At 40.7% G+C, this 18,818-nt stretch overlaps 1 protein-coding gene across 4 annotated transcripts in view; it reads left to right on the forward strand.

The window, feature by feature from the left end:
- Positions 1 to 18,818, forward strand: part of LOC134668576 (uncharacterized) — a 62,615-nt gene that overhangs the window by 22,725 nt on the left and 21,072 nt on the right. For all 4 annotated transcript variants that reach the window (XM_063526039.1, XM_063526021.1, XM_063526035.1 and 1 more), the window contains exons 3-13: positions 1,265 to 1,915; positions 2,604 to 2,747; positions 7,076 to 7,250; positions 9,436 to 9,535; positions 9,916 to 10,137; positions 10,592 to 10,734; positions 11,904 to 12,063; positions 13,446 to 13,542; positions 14,281 to 14,691; positions 16,411 to 16,563; positions 18,391 to 18,492. In XM_063526039.1, the coding sequence (XP_063382109.1) occupies positions 1,265 to 1,915; positions 2,604 to 2,747; positions 7,076 to 7,250; positions 9,436 to 9,535; positions 9,916 to 10,137; positions 10,592 to 10,734; positions 11,904 to 12,063; positions 13,446 to 13,542; positions 14,281 to 14,691; positions 16,411 to 16,563; positions 18,391 to 18,492 (2,358 nt within the window). The remainder of the gene's footprint in view (positions 1 to 1,264; positions 1,916 to 2,603; positions 2,748 to 7,075; positions 7,251 to 9,435; positions 9,536 to 9,915; positions 10,138 to 10,591; positions 10,735 to 11,903; positions 12,064 to 13,445; positions 13,543 to 14,280; positions 14,692 to 16,410; positions 16,564 to 18,390; positions 18,493 to 18,818) is intronic.

The raw sequence follows: 18,818 nt of genomic DNA on the forward strand, positions 1-18,818 counted from the left end.
AAATTGAACCATACTATCGAGCAACATAGGAGGCTAGAAAAAGTGGTCTGGAACCCAAGATTTAGGTATTATTAACCTAATTAAAATGTGAAGCAATTCTGTAGCTCACTCAGTCGCCCACGTTTTGGTCGTACAGTTTGCTGTGTACGTTCGTGATTTTTATCTACTGTAGATGTATCATAAAATGACATAACGATAAGTGACAAAGAGATTTAAGATGTCTATTCATTTTATAGCTAAACTGCCTTAAACCTATTCTTAAGACGATTGAGTAATAGCGCTAATAGCTGGTTTTTGCGAGATATAGTTTACAGGTAAAGTGTACGTGAGGAAAATATATATGTCGTTAATTCGGGGAAATCCGGCGCATATATCTGCGTGTGTCTGTGTGTACCAGAGACAAGTAAATAATACAGACTGTAGGCTCTGCGTGCAAAGTTGCAATTTAAATAGTTCTAAATATCGTATAATTATATAAAAAACTCTTTGCATGACATAAAATTTCGGGGAGCATAGGACAGACTTTTCAAAAATTGAGAAAGCTGAGACCTAAAATTAATTTTATGTTAACTAGTATAGCTCACATCAATTCTTTTGTATTAATTTGTATAAGGTTGACAGTCTTAATTAACTTGTCTTTGGTGTAGTATGACGCATACATATGGCGTGAGATATCGATGCTCGGATGCTACTGCTCTAATATATTATAATATTACAATCGAGCAATAAAAGTCTAGATAATGACGATAAGTCAGCCTTTTGGAATTTCGTTTCATAATAGAAATATTTTAATGTGATTATTGTATCTACATAAAATATGCTTTATTCAAACAATGATTAATTTAAAACTATGTGTTACGCTAAGATAGTACGACTACAACGAGAGATAAGTTTTAACATACTTAGTAATTATGAAATATAAATTGTTGCAGATACACAGAAATTTTAATATAAACCTACGCTAAGAATTTATAATATAACTTAATGATGCTATTAGGCATAAATATAAATGTTGCCTTTTGCTTATCCATAATAATTAATCGCCATCGAAATAATTCACAATAGTGATGACAAACTTGCGTTGTTACCCACATGTTCGTCCAGTGGGCTTATCCCAATTTCTGCGTCATACTTCTTTATATTTTCGTAGTGGAAACGTACACAATCTGCATTTTTTTAAAGCGTAAATAGGCGCGCCAAACTAGTTAAAAAACGTGCCATATATCGCTCTCAAAGTAATCCATCCTCTTTCTACTTGTTCCAGATACCCGCCTCAGTGATCAGTAGCGTGGGCACAGTGAGCCTATCCCAGGCCTCCTGCCCAACGTCCATCACCATGGCCAACCCCACCAATCCCGGCACCGCCAGCAGCGGCCAGGCCCAACCGGCGCAGGCCTCGCGCCTCCCCAAGAAACGCAAGTTCGACCCTTCAGAACTCGAAGAAATGGAGAGAACTTGCACGAATAATGTCAACAACGTTGTCGTCTCTGCGCCCCAGGAGTACCATCCGCAGATATACCCTCCACCTATGCAGCCTTCGCCAATCCAACCGTCACCGCCACAGGACATGAAGTTCTCTCTTTATCCAAACATCGACCTGTCCGAATGGAGAGACCATAGAGTCTTAGCCAAGCAGCATAGACTTTATATCCCTGGAGTTATAAGACAGGCGGAAGGCTGCAAGGTTGTTGTAGAACTCGACGGTCAGGAGCAAAGCCCGATCGTCTACAACGACATTTTCGGGGCCAACAAATACGATGTTATCAGTGACGCGAGCCCGCTACTCAACCATCTGCTGATAGGGTCGCCATGTGTGGTGAGGACCACGGATCCGAGCCGGGAGAGTGTGCAAAACGTTTTTGTGGAAGGACTTGTTGTGGAAGTGCTTAGTTCGCCGATTAGGATAAGAGTTAAGGTAAGTGATATCTTGTACAGTGTATCCAAAAGATGTCCAACTGAACAATGTTACCAAGCCGCCTCTTGTTAAAATGTTTTAAATATCCTGGAATGCAAAATTTACATATCTAAAATCAGGTTTTTGGTTCCTGGGAACAGAAGCTTTATCTCGTCTTAATTTGACACCCTGTCTAACATGAAAGGATCAGCAGGAAGTAGTAAATTTGTCCATACTTATCCCAGGATCTTGAGGAACATCACATTTTTCGGACCCCTTTGAAATTTTGGTTGAAAAGATGACGAAAAATTTTCTTTATAAAAAAGCTTTCCACAGCCCCTGTTGGAGCGCTTTGTATTCGGACTCCTGTCATAGATATTCTACTATGCCTCCTCCACACTATCGGCGATGATCATAGGTGATCATGATCATAATGTCATAGATGATCATGGTTGATAGTATCATCGGCAAGATCGTGCAAGCGTCCACATGATCGCCTCTACAACGCAACCACTTGGCTATTCCCTTGATTCCTTTTGATGCGTGGCCAAAAACCCGACAACTTACGGGTCGCAGGCGATGATAGACGATGAGTGGCGAGGACTGCCTAGTATGCCCTCTACACTATCGTGCCCGCCAGTCATCGTGTATCATCGCCGAGAGTGTAGACTGTAGAGGAGTCATTAATATGATGATGTTGTTTCCCCAGCAGGTAGACGGCATTTGCAAGGAATCCGTGGAGGTAAAGCGAGCAGACATCCGCCTGCTGCAGCCTCCTTGGGCCGACGAGCTGGAGGACGCTGGCTCACACGCTGCCACCATGCACTCACAACGAGTGTTGGTGCCTATGCAGGTATTAATAGTACATTACTACAGAGGCCGGGACAAAAGGGGTTGCCGGCCGAAGACATATAGACGGCCGAGCGAAGCGAGGCCGGATAGGTCTGAGCGCGGGCAACCCCATTTCCCGCCGAGGTATGTATAGTGCTTTTCTCAAACATGCAATGAAATAAATAAAATAAAAAATCCACGAAACCCAAGTTTTATTTATAGAAAAAACTAAAAGTAAACTACACTCAAAATATAACTAAACACGTACCTATATCTTTATATTTTCCCGTATATTTTCATGTATCTTTGATTTTTTCGCCTTGTATCCGTCTGACTGTCGTTTTCGTCACAAAGTTTACATAGTCTTTCATGTTGATATCATGTTTCACATACATCGTTGCTTTATGCATGGAGAAAATAAGTATAATTTCCACAGTGTTCACGATTTTGTAGTTACTTTTATTTCTTTAAAATATGCCACAAAACTGTTTCTAATAAACTGTAAGCCATTTTTCTTAGATTCTAAAATAATAAAATTGCCATAAGCAACCATATATATACTTCGTCTTTGACTTGGCGGCAGAGGCAGCAAGTTATTTAAAATCAATTCTGGTTACGCTGCCAATTCCAACTCCTAGGATTACAATTAAAATTAATTTCATTATTTTGTCGGGACTCATATTAAAGTAAAAAAATCAACAAGGCACCATAAATCCAATAAAACAGAAATACAGAATGAAAAATTTTCAACTTTGCCTCCATAACAATTTAAAAAAATAACTACGCGTGTTTGAGTAGACCTTTTTACCGCTAACGTTTAGATGAAATATTTTAAATGTATTTATTTGTGTAGTTAAATTTGTAATTTAAAATTACAGAATTTGGTTAATAATGTATTATTTATTAAGTTCATGTTGATTTTATACAAATAAAACTGCAAATTGTAGCAAACATTGTTTTTTTTTTTTTTTTTATAGGCGTAGTGGCAGAGTGACATTACGAACCATAAATCAAATACTGCCTCTAGTTTTTTTTAATGGCTGAATGCCACGATGCTGTGTCACAAATATCTGTGAAATGGAAATTAAAAAAGAGGACTTTGCCGGCCTAGGCCTGCAAGATTTGTATGAAATTCCATTAAATACCTCTTGTCCTAGCCGAACCTGAAACGTCATACTTCGCAGCCTATTATAAGGAACATAACATCAATATTTCATTGCATGTTTGAGAAAAGCTATTTTCTAAATTACTCTAAACCTTATAGCCTAAGAGTAACACATCGTTTACAGTTCCACTTTGCCAGGGGCCTTAGGATTCAACATGCAGTACTTGGTACACAAGTTTCTTTCGCCCAATGGTGACTTTTAGTAAGGCACTCTAGTTGGTTGTATGGTGACTTTTAGCTAGGTACTCTAGTTGGTTGTCACGTCGTTATCACTGCGTAGAAAGTAACAGTGGTCCGGCCTTTGACGTGTACCGAGCTACTAACAATGGCGATGACAGCGATGTATGTAGCTCGGGTGCGCGACGCCCATATGCATTGACATTAGGATTTTCAAAATTTCAAATTATTAAAAAACCGAGATCTACAATTATACCTATTATAGGTATACCTAAGCATAAAACTACTACGACTGTATTTCAGTAAATTTGCGGTGACATCATCAACAACATATTTACTTCTTACATTCAATAAGACTGAATTCCATTCACATATTTCCTGCTAACGTAATTCCACGAATGAGTTAGCGACGCTCGAGATCGTATTAGCTCTCATTGATAGGATGAAATTCTTCAAGTGTATTGTTTACAAATGTAACCACATAATTATTTTGTAATTTTTACTAACATTACATAGAAATAGAACATTTTACACTCACTTGACTGACACAAATATCGCACAGAGCCGGCGTATTATGGATGGCTTTATCTATCTATCTCCACGTGATAAAATAACTGTCACTTTTTAACACCGTGGGATAGAAAGTGACGGACACCGTTTTATCACGCTGTCACGTAGACGAGAACGACCATCATATCCGTACTCTGGTCGCCTCTGAAACTTAGCTGGTTGTCTTGGCTTCCAGTGCAACCCTACGACGATGTATCGTCCTGCTCAGCTTAGGCAGGATTGGTAGGGGAGAGGGGAGGCCTTTGCCCAGGAGTGGGACACACACATAGGCTAAAAAGAGCATTTTTTCTATAATTATGAAAGACCCCAGGGCTCGGTATCGCATCGTAACGGCTAGTTACGAGAATGACGCAACTGCGACATCGGGCGTTCCTATCCGTGACTCATTGCTAACTTCTGTCTACCGGATTTTATGGCTCTTACACTATTCTATAAAATGTATTATTATTAAAACGAGCTTATTTTATTTATACTTAGCAAATTTGGACTAGGGAAAAAGGACCTCTCTTTGGTGCTGGCCTAATAAGAGCGTTGCAAGTGTGTATGTGTGCGCTTTAATCACTTCAATTTCATGTAAGAGTGGTATTCCATCTGTCCAATCAAATGTGTATTTGCGTCTCGTATTTTGCTTAATGAGAGAGTGAGACACAATGCACATTGGACAAAGAAATTGGACAGGAGGAATACCACCCTAAGCTGGTATCCATAAAAACTGGCCAATGTTACACTTAAGTATCCTCTAGTCTTATCTAACAGAGTAGGTATAAGCATTTATAGGGACTAGTCAAATATCGTACCAAAATAAACGAGCGGTCGGCAGGTCAAAACAAGTGACGACGTGTCTGAATTAGTCATGATAAGCCAAAGCTATGATTACTATGGAGCGGCGGTCTTTACGTTACGGAGAAACGATTTTAACCCGACGATCCGGTCCTTTTCTTTTTTTTATCCGCACCGCAGGGACAGGTCCTAGTGAGCTCAATTAAATAGGAAAAGGTAGTCCTAATATTAGGAATTTTACACTATGTTGAATATTATTATTGATGCCATATATAAATATAGTAGGTTGCGGTGCGACCGCAACGCAATAAGGGAAAACTATTTGTGATTTTAAATGTAGACGTATCGCGATTGTTAATACATACACGACCCGTCCCCACTGTCAAATGAATGACAATTTGTAAATATTTTAAAAGACATGATGTATATACCTATATATACCTCTCGCATCGAATGATGGTCACTATGACAAATCATTTTAATATGGAGTCGTATATTACGTTAGAAACATATTACAGACTTTTAATTAGCTTCACTGCGTATAAACCTATATATGTATCTCTTTGTACCTATGGTGCTTCAAATCTTGTAACTTAAATTTGAACCACTTCAGGGTGTCTGATTGAGCTGAAAGTTCGCATATTTCCGATGACAATGCAATAATATGCTAACATGGAGCTGATCTGCAAGCCTATTATGGATCGCTTTATCCACATTTATCCATGTGATAAAACAACTGTCACTTTTTAACTCTGCAGGATAGAAAGAGACGGACACCGTTTTATCACGCTGTTACGTAGACAAATACGACCATCATATCCGTACTGATGTTGCAGTCGAAAGGTAGCCAAAGGAACTCTTCGATGGAAAAACATAAACCCATTGAGTTTAGACTCATTTGAAAGGTCTCGAGAAGTACTTGATAGACATGCAAAGGAGAGAAAGTACAGTCGGCAATAAAAGTGTGTAGCTATCTAAAAATAGTTTTGACGGTTACTTGTTTTATCGATAATTTTTAAATTAAGGTTAGCCGAAAGGTTCTTGAATGATATCGAAATGAAAAATGGTTTGTGACATTATTCATTTTGTTATACCAGAATGAAAATCGGTGTAAAATCTCAGTTTTTGTCTCGCCTATTTTAACTGTTAGTGACATACGTCCTTTAGATTTCAAAATGGCCGCCTGTACAACGAGGGGACATGACACGGAGTTACACGTGCCACAGTAAGGCCTTGGTGAAAGAAACAGTGACGCCGCTTAACGGTTTACTGAGCGTTTTAGGCTTCGACGCTGTTTTTATACTCAGTCCAAGCTAAGACTTTAGAGGTCTACTTAGTGCCAAGCATAGCTCTTGTATACTTTATTAGACGAGTGCATCTTTTTTACTTTAGGCAGCTATCCGAACGGCAGTAGTCGAGAAACGATGAACAAGTTTTTCTCTCGGGAAAAGTACTCGCCGGCAGTATTAACAGCCAGCGTCTATTTTATTCATTCAGGATCTGATTACATTTCTTGCGCCAGAAAATAGTAGCTACTCTTTCGGAAAGCTGCCCTATAATATTGATATATTTCTTACTCGACTTGTAGCTATAAATACAGATAATATTAGACAAGATTGCCACTATTTCCATTATAATAATGCCAACTTTTTTCACAGATGAGCGAAAACTTCTACACATCGTCGCCGCTCGGCGCCGGGCCCGTAGTCACCGTCGGGGCCCTCTCAAACGGCTCCATGGACGAGCTGCGCAAGAGGCCCTTCGATGACTACTGCGAGAGCGACGACGAGCTACGCAGGGAGGACATTATGTTCCCCGACCAGGCGCATATGGGTGAGTTGTAGAAGCCACTCTATTGTCAGAGACGTAAGGATGACTATCTAATGTTTCTGTGGACGTCGCGAGGGGGCCCTTTGATGACTACTGTAAGACGATGAACTACGCAGAGAGGACTTTATTATTAGGGATATAAGGTTGAATATACGACCCGATACTCAACTGATAAATTGAAACTTTGTATTATGTTATGTATGGTTTATCTTATTATGCTGTATTTTTGCATATCAGGCTGACCTAGAAAAAATAATAATGTTATTTTATTTTATCAGTACTATCAACGCCTTCCGCTTTCAAGATCCGCATATCGCATCTTATTCCATTGAATGTATAAATTCAAAAACAATTTAAATTGGAAACATTAAAAGGAAAGAAAAAGAAACGCAATTTATTGCAGATAAAACTGAAAATAAATAATTTTACAATATACACCGTTACAGAGTGTCGAAAACCCGAGTTTTGTAATTTACTCAACATTACAAAACTCTGAAGACTTGCTAGTATTTGCAACAAACTACTATTTTAGTTAATAGTACCTGCAAATACTATCTGATCTAGACACAGACCATGTAACAAATAGCAATAGTACGTTAAATTTAAATAACAAAACGCAAAGGTCACGCTCCGGGGGTTTAACGCAATTATTCAAGATGAACTGATACGTTCGACACAGTTCGGTAACACCGCACGCCGCTCCGGTGTGTGAGCGAGACAGCGGTGTACACGTATATAGCCATATCCCGCTCGCATACCCGAGTCTATCCGCATAAAATGTGTAGTCTGTGACACGGCTGTGGGCTATGACTGTGACGTCACTGTTCACTAACTTTGCACAAACTAATTGTTCTGTGGGTAGAGTTAGACTGAAGTTAGTCTGAGTTTGCGGATGATATGCTAGCTTAGCTAATATAATGTCTAAATGTCTGTTTATTATAATTGTTACGGACGGTTTAGTACAGTCACCTGCAATAATATGTTACCCTCCGAAGGCCGCAAAAATATGTGACACGCTCTTATGGCTCTACAAATAAGATCGTGTCAGATATTTTTGTGGCCTTCCTTGTGTGACATATTATTGCAGGTGACTGTACACGTTTCTGCTCATAGTTTGCGTTTCGCTATTAACGATTTAATTTGATTTAGAAGATTCTTATATGTATATCTGTCTGGATGTGAAGAAACCCTTGAAGTTAGATCCGACAGTAGGTTTAATTTTATTAGTATGCTTTTGCATTTTTAAACTGCTTCTCTTTTACCGATAGTCAATCATAAAAAAAAAAGTGCGTCAAGCAAATCTTGTCAGTAGCAATGTAAAGCAAATTAAAGTAGGGCAACACTCAAAGAGAAGTATTGCGCTAAGAAAAGCAGCAATGTACAATGTACATCGAACCAAAACTTTTTTTCCGCCGAGCGCGCCCTATTACGTACGTCAATTCAAATTGTCAGTTGCGGATTCTCTATTGAAAATGTTTGAAATTGTTATTAATAGGTACGGACGGACAATTTAAAAGCGGTGTGTGTTGTTGATAAAAATGATTAACTAATTTAAAGATCTCAAAATAAAATTAGAAGTGGACTATGCCGTTAAACAAGAATGTATGATTAAAATCATTGCTTCAGCAGGTAGATGTCCTACTGGATTTTAATATTTTATTAGATTCCTCAGTTGGCGCTGTAGGCATTGTAGGCACCTTAGCTTTGATTAAGCACAATCTTATTTAATATATTGGTATTTAATGGTAACTCAGCAGAAATATCTCTTGAATTTGAATCGATTCCGAACGTAAACAATGATGATGGCTGTCATTCGCGATCCACATTCCACAGATAAAACACAGATGACACGCAATTTTCGAATTATTCGAACACAGTGTTGCTAACCCACGATTTTTCATATTTGCCGCCGTTTGCTACTGACAAGATTTGCTTGACCCAGTATATTTAACAGACTTATTTCCAATTTTCCTCCGCAAATAATATTGTTGATGATGATGTCACTTCACATTTCATTTCACTTCATTTAACATAGAAATCAGATATGCTTCAGTTAGTAGGACACCACCCAATACGTAACATTTATATAAGTTTTTGGTTTTTCGCTCTTAGTTGTTATATTTTTATCCTGAATACATACAATAAGCTGTATTATAATATTTATAAGTAACTGTTTCGTTTTTCACAGACTGCAGCAACAGCAAACGCAGCAGTCTGCAGAGCCGCGGCAGCACCTCCAGTCTGCTGGAACGCAGCATCACACCACGATCTCAACCCCCCACTCCCAGGTACGCGAGTAACTCATCCAAAAAAAAAACTCATTTTGTCTTTATTAAAAGTCCTCACAGAGGCGGGTCATATCTGTCGATATCTAATAGATTCGTTGGCACTCTACCCACAATTTTCTTATGACGGCGGAAAGTTGAACTTGGATACATTGTAAGCTCTTTCCAATAAAATTCACCATGTACTTAATAGTTCTGTGCAATAAATGCTTACTTCCAAATGCATTCGCAAGACGAGTAGAACTTGCCAAACTCAGAACGATTCGCTGGTACAGACAGACTTAAAAACTTGTTACTGATTTTCGTTCTAATATCAATAAAGGATATTTGTAACGAGTCAATTATTGTGAAAAAATCGTAAAAACATCAACTTATTGTTTCAGATCTCAAGCGGCAACCCCGCACAAATACAAGAAAGGCGATGTCGTGTCCACCCCGACGGGCATCCGGAAGAAATTCAACGGAAAGCAATGGCGGCGGCTCTGCTCCAAAGATGGCTGCTCCAAGGAGAGCCAGCGCCGCGGGTTCTGTTCAAGGCATCTGTCTTTGCGAGGCGTGGCAAGGTCGTCTAACACGCCGTTGGCACAGGGTTCAGCGCAGCAGAGGTAAGTTTCGTGTCGAGTGAAGGGGGCTTTAAAGAGAAGAAGCTTTCAACGGGAAGCAATGGCGGCGGCTCTACTCCAAGGAGAGCCAGCGTCGCGGGTTCTGTTCAAGGCGTCTGACTTTGCGAGGCGTGGCAAAGTCGCCTAAGGGTTACCCCACATATGTCGACGCGGAATCGGCAAATTCCGATAGAAAAAAAGCTTTATGTCTGCGCAATAATAGATAAAAAGTCGTCGTTCGGCTCGGCTCGCATCGGCCGGCGCCTGCCGACGCGTCGACGGCTTTTTCGCTCTTATTGCGCGGACATAAAGCTTTTTCCTATCGGATTTTGCCGAATGCGCGTCGATATATCTGGAGAGACACCGTTGGCACAGAGCTCTGCGTAGCATTTAGTGTGTCGAGTGAAGTGAGAAATGAAGTAGGTCTGAAATTGAAAATATAACGCCCTTGTTACAGAAGCAGCAGTAAATCCCTATCATCCAGCGGCACGGGCGTGGAAGGCGACGAAACGTCCCGCGAATCCGACACGACTCCGCCCAGCTACCGACACGTGGCCGGCCGCTTCGACCCGGACGAGACCGAGGCCGCCAACATGCTGGGTATGTACAGTCGCCATCAGATATATCGGAGCGGCCAAGGTGTTCACAATATCTGAACATGCACTCTAACGCCCTGACAGTAGAGGTGTGTTCCGATATTTGTGAGCGCCTTCGCCGCTCCGATATATCTGATGGCGACTGTACAGCAGTACATCTAGAGTCTAGCACGATAGAACTATTAAAAGTTGCAGGCGTTTATAAAGATGCGAGCTTACGACTACAGCGCCGCCACGATACTTTCTACTTAAGTATAATTTTTTTCTCCAATATGCTCGGAAATGTTCACCTTACTGTAGCAAAAATAGTACGGGAAGTTCTTCGTTAATGTCAAACTCTAACTAAAAAACATCAAACTATCGCTGTCCTGTTCTAGCGGACGGGAAGTAAAAAAACACTACAGTAATAACTTATTACTGTAGTGTTTTTTACTTTTTAATAATAAAAAACGCAAACAGCCAATTATTATTGCCGCGAGCCGCTTCTACACGACCCGATCAGCTATCATTTCACGTGTATGATCGTGCGAATACTGCTTAATAAAATCAAAGATTATTTTTATATTTTTTTTAAATCTCATCCGTGTTCATAAAGCTTACATAGTTTGTCAAAGGACTTTCTCATTTCAAACATAGACAAAGAGAATCATACTATCTTTGTCTTACACTAGTACTAGCACCCAAAAGAAAAGGATGGGTGTAGTTTTCCTGGTTCTTACTGACTGAAAAGTTGGTTTGACAAACTATATTGCGCAATTATATTGAATGAACGAATATTGAATGGTACTGAATGGCAGAATAAGTTTGTGCCTTTAACTTTTAAAAATTAATTAAAGAGGGAAATTGTTTTTGACATTTTGGATGTGAAGGTTTGATTTGAGTGATGCTTGATGCTTAAATAATAATTATTTTAGCTTATTTCCTCGCATGTTTGGAGAAAAGCACTATATATGCCTCGGCAGGAATAGCAATTCGTGGATTCGTCTTCTTTGTCGAATCGAAACTCATCCACGAATTGCCCTTTCCCGGCCTCTGCAATAATGTACTATTCACGCCTCCACGACAAGTTTCTCTAGCGCGATGTCTAGTTTTAGTGTGCCATGTTGTGGTGTCCAATGGAATTTGAATCATATTATCAGAGCATAGTGTTCAAAATATATAAATGTGTTGCAGTATCCCTGGGCAGCTCGCGGTCGGGCAGCCCCGGGCTGTCTCCGTCGGGCTCGCCGGCCGGCACGGCGCTGCGCAGCAACGTGTTCGTGCCCATCTCCTCGCCGCAGCCGCCGAGGGCGCTGCCTCCACACCAGGCCGCCATCTACCCTCATCTCATCAGGTACAGCTACACTTATAACACGGACATTTCTGTCACGGCACAGAAGACTAGGTACAGAAGACTCACTCTCTAACAAACCGCGTCTGTTACGATCAGGACAGATATGGCCGCTAAGTGGCGATGGCTATCCACCAAAATTGCTGTGGAACGGATGTACCTTTAGCTACCTGTAGCAAAGCGACGAAATCGCGGAGTGAGCACGCCTGGTCACGGTGACTTTCAATATGAAATCCGCTAGAAATCACATTTCTCTGTGAAGATATACGAAGTGGAAAGTAATCAACTTCCTTAAGCTCTGGTTTCCTTGGATGGCGGTGCCGTCATATAGCGGCCGTCATGTAGCGGACGCAAAAAGACGGCCGTCTTTACGATGAGGACATGTGGAAAGTTCCACGGCGTCATAACACACCGTCCGCCATCAAGGTCAAACGAAACGTATCCAGGGGGCCGATTTTTGAATTTCGACCGCACGATTTCGTGTATTTTGTTCAATAATATCTCCAGTACCCGGCATTTAAATTCTACTAATAGAATTAAAAACGAGTGGTCAATACCACTTGATTCCCAATTTCTATCGCTGTTTTTCACCGATTTTCGAGTGACGAAATCGAACACTCGAAATTCAAAAATCGGCCCCCAGGAGAGAAAATGGACGATCTGGATTCAGCTTATATAATTTACTTGGATGATGGACTATCATTATTTATTGAAATCTCGTGGTATAGAAGGTGCATTTGAGATTTTAGTAGAAATGGCTTCACCGTTATCAATTAAAACGTTCACGAAACTATCAACACCGTCAACCGTCATATAAATGGCGGCACCGCTTTTTGACGTTGCGGCGTCAATCACCGCCGTCGAGGAAACCGCGCCATTTGGTTTACATAGACAACGTTCTAGTGACGTCATTCACCGCTATATTACGACCGCTATATAAATAAATAAAATAAAATAAAAATAGAAATCATTTATTTCGGACGATTCAATCCATAGTTGTTAGTAACAAACTTAAAAATAGACTTAAATAACTATATTAGTACCTAAACTAAGATGTTGGGAGGTCCAGTGCCTAACTAATGCACTATCCCATCTCCCTGCCACTACGGCCAGGAGACTGTGGCGGCTGTCGCGAATCCTGCGGAGCGTCGCGGCGCAGCGCTTGCGCAGTGTCGCGTGGAAACCGTCCACATGCGCGTCGGCGAACATGCCCGACGCGCTGCAGTATCGCGGCAGCCGCAACAGTACCCTGAACGCGTCGTTGTATTGTACCCGCATTGCATTTATAGTACGCTGCGTGTATCTCGTCCACCACGTCGTATATGACTGCACCACTTTCCTAGGAAACCAGAGCTTTAGTAATGTATTTTGCTATATTTTCCCAGGCCGGAACTGGTTCGGCCGGGCAGAGTGAGCCCGCCCGTCAACAGTGTGGCCACGAGCGTTATAAGAGTATCGCCGGCTCCTACCTACCATTACCAGGTACTTACACCATAGACTAGGAATCCTCTAGACCGAGTTTAGAGCAATTATTTCATGCAACCAATGATGCCAAAATAGCGGGGGTGCGCGGGACGAGCTGAGCAAAATCCCGTGCCGTGATTGGTCCGTTCAAAGACGCGGACGTCACACAAAGACGCTTTCGACTCGAACATGGAGTAAAATTACCGTATGCGTGGCAGAGGGGGTAGCGCGACTATGCTCGGTCTGGAGGATATTTTGTCTGTGACTTACACCAAATCAATGTACCGGTACATATGTATGTTGGGGTCTCCAAACTACGGTTCGCTGGCCGAACACATCAGGCCCGCGGTGAACCAAATTCCATACAATCTGGCCCTTAAAAAGAAAATGGATGGGCCCCCGTCAAAAAGTTTAAAGACCCCTGACGTATACTTATGTGTTTTGGGCTATTAGTTTATTTGATACGTGCAGATTTCCGGTATTCAAAAATATTTTATATGGTGACATTTATCTGAATAAAAATATCACGGTATATGAGATACAGCCTGGTGACAGACAGTGTGGAGTCTACTAAGACTCCACAAGGCCCCGTTTTTACCCTTTGGGTACGGACCCTAAAAACGATAAAATTTGTTAAAATGCAAAATATAATTATACTGCCCATTTTGCTTAAAAAAACAGTACAATTGTTAAAAAACTGTCAATGCAATTTCTTATTTTTTACTGAATGTTCTACAATTAAACTCTGATCCCCAGGTGGAAAACCGCAACGGGACCACAACCATACAAACGAACAGCATCAGCCAACCCAACGTGATCGGCGTGCAGACCTCCGGCCTCAACATCCAGAGCTCCCTCCAGAACTCCCTCCCCTCCCCCGCACCTACCCTCACCCTCCCCTCTAGCATCTCCCTCAACCTAACCTCCCTCAACGGCCAAAGCTTACAGACAAGCATAGCCAACACGCTCCGCACGGCGAAGCTAGACGAGATACCGCACAACCTGGTGATGCACAGGACTATACCGACCTCGAATGGGATAGACTTGGAGCATATATACCGCGCCCAGCCGCTGATGAGGAACGGCATACATGATTATAGGCGGGAGGAGTCGCCTACTATGAACAATCATGTTAATTTTGTGAGGAATTATGAGGATGAAGATCAGGTTTGTACATTGTGATTTATTTAATTATTAAATATGTCTATTAATATAATATATGTCTGTTAATATGTGTATATGCCTATTTTATTGTGTTACTGCTGGGCAAAGCCACATTACTGACGTTGGTTATTTCCAAACATGTCCATGCATTGAAGTCGTCTCGCGAACTTCTTTTCTGTGTGCCCTTACCAACTTTTCAGATTTATGAGTAGTGTTAGAAAATAGCGTCACGTACAAACAGCAGCACTCCTAACTAACTGTACATGAGTGTACCTTATTAATATTATAAACGGCGTAAGGTCCACCCATTTCCATTTAACAGTATGGACGATGGTACTCAACAGTTTTCTAGAATGCCCATGTGCCTTAAGGGTCATGCTAGCAGTAACTTAGAAACATCATAACCACTTGACCGTCCGACGATAGCATAGTATCCGAAAAAAATATGCTCTTAACCGTCCGCGGGAACCTTACTATCCAAAGGGGTGGAAGAAAGAATTGATTTCAGAGCCATCTAACGGAATATTTCGGCATTATTTACTAATTCTCTTGATGCGACAACGTAGCCTAACTAAATAGTTAGCTCTAAAAAAATTGTATGGCAGTGTAGTTATAATTTTTGTAGAAAATTGTGAATGCGCTGCGCGGGGCGTGCGTCGCTAAAAAAACCCGGACGGTTGACAGGAAAACAGTCTCGCGGGCCGGACGGTTGAGTGGATAAGAATGTTCGGACTAGGGCATGCAGTACCGGTCCCGGTACCAAGAATTTCATTTCCCGGTTCTGGGCATGGCCGGAACCGGGATTCCCGGTTCTTCCCGGTTCTCAAGGCATGTTTTGATTACTTTTAAGAAATTGTTTCTGTTAGCGTACAATCTTTATGAATTACTTATTTTCATATAAATAATTGCATAAGAATTAATAAATGACTTATTTTATTATAAACAAACACTTAATTGGCGTTCCAACCTATTTTACGAAATTAACCGGCACACATTGGCTCCGCCTGGGCCGAGCCACACGGCCGTAGCGTAGTCGATGCACTCAGCACTATATGACGGCACGGCCTGCCTTCACGAATGCCTACTTTACTAGGTTAATTTATCGGGTTATTTGGGTCCCCCGTTTCATAGCACCATTATTAAATGTCATATAATGTCCCGAGCTAAAGTACTAATACATTACTACTATTGAAATGGGAATAAATTGTCATATGATGAGAACCGGGAAGTACCGGTACCGGGTCTTCAGTACCGGTTCTTTTGATACCATAAAATTCCCGGGAATTCCCGGGAAAGTGAGAACCGGGAATTCCCGGGAGCATGCCCTAGTTCGGACACTTCATAAACGTTATGATATTGACCATAATATACCTGTTGAAATTAGGGTTTCCGCGATCGAGATTTTCACTAGATGGCAGTACCGTTGACGAGAGGTCTTTTTGACAGCTGCTGTCAAAATCCACCAATAAAAAAAACATGGTTAAACATGATTGGTGGATTACGACAGCTAGACCTCTCGCCACAGTGCTGTCATCTAGTGAAAAACTCGATCGCGGAAACCCTAATTAAAATTCACACACACACTCCGTTGGCTCAGCGACCCAAAATGAGACTTGGCCTCCGACACAAGACAGCGCCACTTTTCTCGGTCCTAAATTCTCCAAATTCGGGTCTAATTAAAATTACCTTTTGAAAATGTTACAAACAAATATTACATTTCAGCGAGAGCACGTGAGGCTAGAGACACGTCCCGAGCCGAGCGAGGCGCGAGTGGTGAAGCCCGCGCCACTACAAGCGAGGCTGTACGTCATACCGCAATCTACCAACGAGAAGAAATTCGTGTTTATAAAAAACGAGCCGGCTGAGACTGTTCAGGTGAGTTCCCACTTCTATAGGGTATTTGACTACTAGTCAAATTAGTTTGTTTTTTCGAACTGTCAAAACGATTTTGCTACTATGGAATTTATATGAAACTAGCATGTGACGTCACGATCAAAGGACCCCGCAGCAAACATAGGGAAAAAGTGGTTTCAATTAAATCTCACGAAATTTTAGTATGATGTTAATTTGGCTCTCCTGATTATTTTTTTGTATGGGCACAATTCTCTCAGAAGTATACTTTCAGGAATAATCAAGTATATATTTTTCTATTTACGCGACATGTTTTCTAAAATCGATATATTGTTATGACACGCACTGACAGTTATTGACGTTATAAGGTGCAGCCAACAACTGTCAAGAGAAGGAATTACGTAAATAATGGTTAACAAACACATATTTTGTATGAAACAATTTATATTGATTATTTCTGAAAGTATACTTCTGAGAGAGTTGTGCCCATACAAAAAAATAATCAGGAGAGCCAAATTAACATCATACTAAAATTTCGTGAGATTTAACTGAAACCACTTTTTCCCTATGTTTACTGCGGGGTCCTTACCTACTCTTTATAGTTTTATACGGGTTTTAAAATAGAATTTGTGTCTAAAAATAAATTCTGTCTATGTTTTTATATTAATCTTCTGGTGCTTTATTTCATGCATGGTGTAAAAGAATTTATTTTAAACACAGTCAAATATCCTATTCTAGAGACCTGTGCGATGGACGGTCTGCCACCTTTTGGCCTAAGTCGAAAATTTACGCTTTACATTGACACTTAGCGGCAGTCAGATTAAGCACGCTCCTTTGCGCGTTATAGTTTCCGCCATCTTGTGGCGTAATTTAATAGTACATTGTAGGAGAGGACGGAAAACCGCTAAAAGATGGACGAGTGAGTTCGAGGGCCGACACGTTAGTGGAGGCCCTCGAATAATACGAGTCCATCTTTAGCGTTTCCGGCCGAGGCATTACATAGTGCTTTTCACGACTACTGCGAGGAAATAAGAAAACATTTGCATAACTATAAGTACTAGCCCGCGATTTCTCTGGTAGCAAATTACTAGCCACGGCCTGTACTGTCTCTTGAATTTCGGTAGGCGTCAGCGTAAGAATATCATTTTCTTCACTAGAAGAACTCATTTTTATAGCGAGCGTAGATACGAGTTTCTTATATTTTTTAGTCAAACACAATTTACACTATCCAATTCAGTAAGTATTTTCAAATCCCGCTTTTTTTACCACTTTTAAGAGGCGTTTTTCTGTTATTTGCTTCAAACCGACTCGAAAATTAGAAGCGTTTTTGCTAAAAAAAACACAAACAGCTACAAAAGTCAAAAACGCCTTAAGCGTGAACTGAATGGATAATTGTAAAAAAAAAATGAAGTGAATGGTTTTGTCATTTCTTTTTTTTCACAAGAAATTGGTTCTATAAATAACCTAATTTTATTTTTTAAAGGAAAAAGTTGCGCAAAAAAAGACCTTTTATTGTTTTAAATGATACTCATTGCTGTAGCGAACTGTCACCAATGACAGATGATGATAACAATGAAACATTGTAGTAGTGGTGGTTCAGGTGCTACAGCTATTACCTACTTTCCAGCTTAGTTTTAGACCATCTATTGCCACATTTCCGAACAGTGGCGTGAAAAAACTTGACATTCCCTAATCGCATCAATAAAGAAAACGCTCCTGCGCTGCCCTCTCCAGTAAAATTGATACACGCTTCCTTTAGACGTAAAATATTCATAAACTAAAACACCATACAGAACTAACCTTTTCTTTCGAAATATCAAATTTAGTTGTAATTTAAATGCTACTTTTCAGATTGAACAGAAAACGCATCAGTTAGCGCAACAGATGAACATCAACATCAACAACAATGATTCCGACCACGACCAACACAGGCCCCTGGATAACGGGGACCATGTAAGTTAACATACAATTTGTCTAACCCTTTAAATGTTACATTACAGTGTGATAACGGGTATGGAAAACGAGGCCGTCGAACCATATGAGGCTGGAGACACGTATAAATGCGCAGAAATATTACCTAAAAACAGGAACGTGTAATGACGTAATAAACTATTATTGAAAATTAGATAAAGTCTATATTTTCGCGAATGTTTGAGCATATTTATTAAGAGCCCATCAACGTGCACACTAGCGGCACTGCTGAATAATCGTGATTATTTAAATTTAACGACAGGTATTGAAAAAAGGGAGCCTCTACACAGTGTATTGTGTATTTCGGT

The sequence above is a fragment of the Cydia fagiglandana genome, chromosome 1, assembly GCF_963556715.1.
Source record: "Cydia fagiglandana chromosome 1, ilCydFagi1.1, whole genome shotgun sequence".
Lineage (NCBI taxonomy): Eukaryota > Metazoa > Arthropoda > Insecta > Lepidoptera > Tortricidae > Cydia > Cydia fagiglandana.